Source organism: Dunckerocampus dactyliophorus, chromosome 11, assembly GCF_027744805.1.
Source record: "Dunckerocampus dactyliophorus isolate RoL2022-P2 chromosome 11, RoL_Ddac_1.1, whole genome shotgun sequence".
Taxonomy (NCBI): Eukaryota; Metazoa; Chordata; class Actinopteri; order Syngnathiformes; family Syngnathidae; genus Dunckerocampus; species Dunckerocampus dactyliophorus.
The window spans coordinates 3,813,779-3,820,429 of NC_072829.1; the positions used below are offsets into that span (position 1 = coordinate 3,813,779).

At 46.3% G+C, this 6,651-nt stretch overlaps 1 protein-coding gene across 5 annotated transcripts in view; it reads left to right on the forward strand.

The window, feature by feature from the left end:
* The window catches only part of LOC129189577 (transcription factor COE3-like), a 46,734-nt gene extending 43,606 nt beyond the window's left edge, over nt 1–3,128 (forward strand). For 2 of the 5 annotated variants that reach the window (XM_054791399.1, XM_054791398.1), the window contains exons 16-17: nt 581–709; nt 925–3,128. In XM_054791399.1, the coding sequence (XP_054647374.1) occupies nt 581–709; nt 925–956 (161 nt within the window). In that variant the 3' untranslated portion in view covers nt 957–3,128. The remainder of the gene's footprint in view (nt 1–580; nt 710–924) is intronic. The other 3 variants (XM_054791401.1, XM_054791400.1, XM_054791402.1) reach the window with 2 other exon arrangements.
* Nucleotides 3,129–6,651: the final 3,523 nt, after the last annotated feature.

Here is a 6,651-nt window from a genome sequence, read left to right on the forward strand (position 1 = left end):
GAGGAAATTTGATTGGCAAGCCTCGGCGGATAGGCTGTGTCTCAAATGGAATACTTCCGTCAGTACACTTGGATAAGTACACTGTGTGCCCTGTGTCCCTTTTAATGGTGAATTGCAACCACTGGAGTTAGTGCACTGTATTGTGCCTGTACTGCTCAGTGTGAACGCACTTATGCGCTCAAAAGACTAAGTGTACAAAAGAAAGGAAGTGCGATAGTACGCGGGTTGAGGCATGGCCATTTGTCTTTTGGCGGCCTTGTCAACCACAGGGCAGGGCTCACGTCTCCACCACCATGCGTTGACCCCTCCCTCCCCTCCCTCACACTAACATCTTCACCGCATCCTTCACGTTCTGACATCCTCTGTTAGCGTAGCTTAGCATCAAGGCTGGTTAGCGAGGCTAGGCTAACTGCATGGAGACAATGTGATGTCGCTATGGTGACACCTTGTTGAAGTTATGGATCAACTTTGTCGGACGTCAGGGAGTCATTCTTCCTCCTCATCCTCCTCATCCTCCCGCCGCTCACTTGGTCCTTCCTACCGTGGTCTTCCTCACCGTCTTCTTCCTCCTCTCCCATAGGCCCTTATTCATTCTCTCCTGTCCATATGGTCTCTGCAGTCAAACAGAAGAGCGCCTTCGCCCCCGTCGTGCGGCCACAGACCTCGCCGCCCCCCGCCTGCACCTCCTCCAATGGCGGCAACCTGCAGGGTGAGCATAGCACCCGCCCACCCCCCCACCAACCTTCCCCCTCCGCCCGCCCTCCACGTACGGCGAGATCAAAGTTGATCCATAACTTTAGAAAGGAACGCTTTTGGTCACATGGTGCGAGGAGCTTTCCGGGTCTTCCAGGGAATACGACGATGGCGGCGGCGGTGGCGTGGTTGTCGGGCTGACGGTGACTCTTTGTGTTTGTCTCCTTGCAGCCATGGCGGGTCTCATCGTCCCGCCCATGTGAGCAGCCGCCGCCCCCTTCAGCCCCTTGGGCCATCGGACCGGGTTGACGGATCCCTCTGATGGTCGTGTGACAGATGATGATGTCACCTCAGTGTGGATGACATCATCAGAACACCAATCAGCCGTTTCCAGAAGATTCCATCAACATGGAAGACCACACATTTTTTTTAGTCATCTTTAATGTGAATTCCTCCTTCGGGATGGAACAATCTCGAACCTTTCATTCCTTCTCTTCCTAACCGGAATGACAATTTCCAAGCTTTTTCAATCCGAGTTGAGTCTTCCAGCGTCTTCGCCACGATGGCGTCTGGAGGAGCAGGAAAACTGGACCAGTGCGACTGGAATCCTTTTCTTCTTCTTCTTCTTGTGCTTCTTTTCTATGTGTTTATAACCTGCATTTGATGTTTGCTGTCTTTTAATATTGTAAAAAAGAACTTTTTGTAAAAAAGTCATGACATCATCGTCCAGGACGTTAAAAAGTGTTTTTTTTTCTTCTTCAGCTAAAGCTGTCCACGTCTTCTTGGTCTTTGTCTTATTATTATTATTAGTGGCTAAAGTGAAGCTAGCAGCGCCCCCACTGAACAGCTTGTGAAGCACATTCCAATCAGGAAGCTGTGACTTTTTGACATTTTCTCTTTTTCGTCATCCAACTTTGACGGCTTTTGTATGACGCCATCACGTGTCACATGTTCCTACTGTATGACATCTTCAGTGTCAACGTCAGGTCCAACCTTCTTTCTTATCTTCAACCAGTGCAATGGAACTTTTCCAAATAAGTTCATAAATATATAAATATATAAATAAATATATGGAAAAAAATACAAAAACAAGATGGCCGACATGAGGAGCGGAAGAAGTTGTTTCAGGAAGTGAACTTTGACCTTCTTGTTTGTTTTTCAATGTTTTCTTTGTGTGACAAAATGAGAAAAAAAAGTTTATCAAAGCACAAAGTTGACCACTCCCTGTGTGCGACACGCTGTACATACGTGTGCATGTTTGTTTGTTTCCTCCTGTGATACTGACGTGCTTTTTGTACAGAATCTCTTCAATAAAGATGACATCACCTGACTCCTCCCCCCCTTGTTTCGCCTACCAAAGCATCTACATATGACCGCTGAATGGATATCGGTGAATATGTAACCGATATATTCACTTTTTTTTGCTGTCGCTCAGTTCCTGTGTGTCTGTGCTGCACCCTGTGCTTCCCTCTGCCCTGACACCCCCCCCTCACACACAGGCACACGCAGCTCTGCCGTCTCACTCACTCCACTTCTGCAAACTAGATTTGTACGCCATGGTAAGCTGTGACTTTGTAAAACAATATAACACTACACTTTAGTGCCACACCGACAGGGCCTGTCAAGGAGAACATTTTCATTTTTTTCACGCACATAAACACAATGTAGCAGTTGAAAAACACCTCACGTTAGTCTATGTATTGTCACTCTCAGCCAAATGCAGCCACTTGTTTTTATTTTAAAATGCTAAACGATAGTATCAAATTCTAGGCTAATAACCAAAATGCACTAAATGTATATATTTTCATTTCAACGTTGTTTTTGGTAGACAGCAGAATTCATGGTTCCATTTATCACAGCAAGTCTTCCCGGTCCTGAAGCAGCACAACAGCCCCAGACCATCACACTACCACCACCCTATTTTACTGTTGCTAAGATGTTCTTTTTCTGAAATGCGTTACTTTTACGCCAGATATAATGGGACACACACCCTCCAAAAGGTTCAACTTTTGCCTCGTCAGACCACAGAGTATTTTCCCAAAGGTCTTGGGGATCATCAAGATGTTTTCTGGCAAAATTGAGATGAGCCTTAATGTTCTTTTTGTTCAGCAGTGGTTTTGGACTTGGAACTCAGGCATGAAGGCCGTTTTTGCCCAGTGTCTTTCTTATGGAGGATTCATGTTCTTTGGATGTTGTTGTGGGGTCTTTTGTGATCTCTTGGATGAGTCGTTGCTGCGCTCTCTATGTAATTTTGGTTGGCCAGCCACTCCTGGGAAGGTTCACCACTGTTCCATGTTTTCACCATTTGTGGATAATGGCTCTCACTGTGGTTCGCTGGAGTCCCAAAGCTTTAGAAATGGCTTTATAACCTTTCCACACTGATAGATCTCAAATAATCTCAGTTAAGTTTTAACGGGGGGGCAATTACTTTTCCACACAGGGCTGTTTAGGTTTGGATTTGTTTTCGCTCATAAAAATAAAAAGTTTCATTTCAAAACTGCATTTTGTTGTGTTCAGTTGTGTCGACTAATTTTTAAATTTGTTCCATGAAACATTTAAGTGTGACAAACATGCAAAAAAATAAGAAATCAGGAAGGGGGCAATCACTGTCTCTGTTCCTTTTCTTCTTGCCATTTTGAGGGTATACTGTAGTACCACAGTGTGTTCCAAACACTGCTTTTATGCAGACGGAGGAGGTAGTAAGTACTCCAGAACTTGGAACACCTGCAGGGATTAGTTGCAGCAACTCCCAAGGCTTGATCCACCTCCTTGTCTGCAGAACAGCTTTGAATTGTTGACCCATTTGAAACAGGCCTTATGGTATAATTCTGAAACACACATTATTGGTCACTTTTGGGTAACCTTACCTTTTTTTTAACCTCCGCCACTTCGCCGCTTACCTTTGTACAATTTCAAGCTATTCATTGGACTTAAACGACTTGAAGTCCAGTAAATAACTGGAAAAATGGGCGTGTTCTAAAACTAGTGGTAGTGTATATATGGATACACCTCTGCCTATTTAACTATTTCTCCATCTATCAATATCTCTATCTACATTATATATCTAGACATAGATACATATGTTAATATGTATCTACTGGATACATCTATATAAGTATAGTTGTATCTCCATTTATCTACTGTATATCTATGTATTGATATCTATACTATATACCTAGTATCTTTATATTGATATATCTATATACATATTGCTATCTTTCTACATATCTACTGTATGTATCAATATCTATGTCTACCTGCAGGCAAAAGGTGAGGGTACACCGACGATGTCATCAGTGATGTCATTTTGACCCTGGCCTGGTACCGCCCACACTGGTAATGTCCTCTATTACTTGCTCCCTCACCTGGTCACATGTTCTCACAGTCGACGCCCCCTTTTGCTCACTTCCTCCTGCAGACACACAAACACGGACACGCCCACTCAGGAAGCCCACAACTCCAAGGACCGCCTCCCACCTGCAAGTCATCAGGCAAACCTGTCCAGTCGTCCTAGAAGCACATCCCTGGTTCTTGTAAAGACTGGTCGTTAGACCTGGTGCTGATAATTGGTCCTGAGACCTGGTCCTGAGGTTGAGGAGATACCGCCAACATTTCAGGTGATAATGATTTCAGCTCACGCCATCTCGAGCTGATGTCACGTTGTGACCTCAAGAAACATTTGGACTTTTAGTGTTCTTGTTGGTGCGGGCGGTCCTCACTGGTCCATTAAGGTCCACCTGCGGCTCGCCACCAGCTGGAGGCCATCACAGTGGCGGCCTGTCGGGCCAGATCCAGCATTCATAAATTAGTCGGCCGCTTGCAGCCCAAATGGATCCAGCATGTTGGGAGGGGGGTGTAGTGTGGATGTAACCAACACCAGTAATGATCTCAGCAGAACTTGCGCTGGCGCCAGCCCAGAGCCCAGCGAGGTCTTCTGGACCGAGGTGGGTCGCTGTGTCGGTGCTCATGGAAGAAGACACTTCAATGGAGGCAGATTTACAGCTAAAAAAGTAACAGGCCGCACACACGATAACACGAGCAACAGGAAGTCAAAGTCATACAGAAGCTGGTTGGTCCGTTGGTCTGGTCTGGTTTCACGGTTTGGTTGGTCCACTGGTTTGGTCCAGCTGTGGTTCTCAGCGTTAGCGTCACGTAGGATCAGGATACCAGGCTGGTGTGGGCGGGGTTAACAAATGGCGAAGACCACAGGAGGCTGAGACATCTCCTGAGAAGGGGGGTCCGCATGGGGCAAGCGCGCTCAGGGTCACAGGTGCATTGTGGGAGCACCCGAGTGCTCCATTAGCCTGTCAGAGCAAGGAGAAGGACATTTGCATTAAAGACGCCAGGCGACGTCTTTCAACGCCGGCCAGCGTTAGCGGCATCCTCGGGGAGAGGCCGGGGCGTAACCCGGGGGCGGCGGCGTGCATGTACGTGCGCTCTAATGCAGCTGTGAGTCCCAGCGCTGCTTCTTCCTCATGCATATGCATTCTCTACTTGCTCCCACCCCCTCAGTGGGCGGAGCCTGCTGAACAGGAAGTGGTGCATGCACAATGTGGTCACATGATGTGTTGACAGGAAGTGACCACCATGTGACTTGGCGCCCAAATGGAGACTAGCCGCTATGCTAAACCCCACTGACGTGTGCTGGTGTAAAAGTGTTATCATGGTTCTACTGCGGTTCTAGAAGATTCTACACACATTTGCTAATCAAAGCCACTTTTTGAACATCTTAATGAGCGTCATCGTTCTTTATTTTACACGTGGACTGATGACATCATCATCATCGTCACACACAAGCGGACAGGACATGATTTTAACAAGTCCGAGTTGCTACCTCGGATCCATCTGTCCGCCGTCGGCCCGCTAGCGGTCCCGCTGGGAGCCGTGAAGAAGAATCCAGGATGTGAGACTCTTATTAAAACAATGAAGCTCGTAATTATCCTGGAATTCCCGGGCAGAACCGGGCTGGTAATGAGGCCACAGTGGAGCAGGCCGCTAACGAATGGAGCTAATAAATAAGCGATTAGACGGGCCGTAAAGGAGCAGAACTTAAAGAGACGGATTCTCCCGACGACCACTTTGTTTTGTTTACGCTTCCAAACTTCTGGAAGCATCTTCTTCTCTGGTAGACGCGCACAAATGTTCTTTTGGACCGGTCCGCTGCGAGGTCCGATTGATCATGTCTTGCTTTAATCGTCAGCTCAACGCTGACGTCCTCATACTGTGATGTCGTCATAGTGCGACGTCGTTATAGCATGATGTCATCATAGTGTAACACAGTGACCCCCAACCCCCAGGGGTCATTCGGTACCGGGCCGCACAGAAAGAAAAAATCATTTCCATTATTTTTGTTTTATTTTTGTATGTTTTATTTTGAAAAGTGGCCAGATTCTCTTTGTTACATCCGTCTCACTTGACACATGTCCATTGTGTGCGTGCTAACTTTCTCTCTGTACTTTCTACTGTATTTTTACCATTTTTCTTTCACCTCATATTTGGTGTCAAATGCTCATACTACGTAGGAATGCATAAAGGTAAGTTTTGATGACTTATTGAGTGCTAATGTGCACATTTGTCTCAAGTTAATTCATGCTAGCACACTGCCTTTTCCCACACACGTCAAACAGCCATGTAATCATCTCTCTGGAAAAACTCCAGGCTTGAACTGGTGGATGGTGGGTCGGCATTCATTTTGTGCTTTTAATGTGATGTTATTCATGTCTTAGTTTTCATGATCAGTCGTCATAGCATGAGCGTGATGTCATCATAGTGGCACGTCAAAGCATCATAGCATGATGTTATAGCGTAAAGTCGAGGTGACGTCATCACGTGATGTCAGATTGACATCATAGCGTGATGTCATAGTGTGATGTTGTCATAGCATAGTGTGACTTCATAGCGTGACGCTGTCATTGCGTGTCGTCATAGTGTGATGTTGACACCGTGTGACGTCGTTGT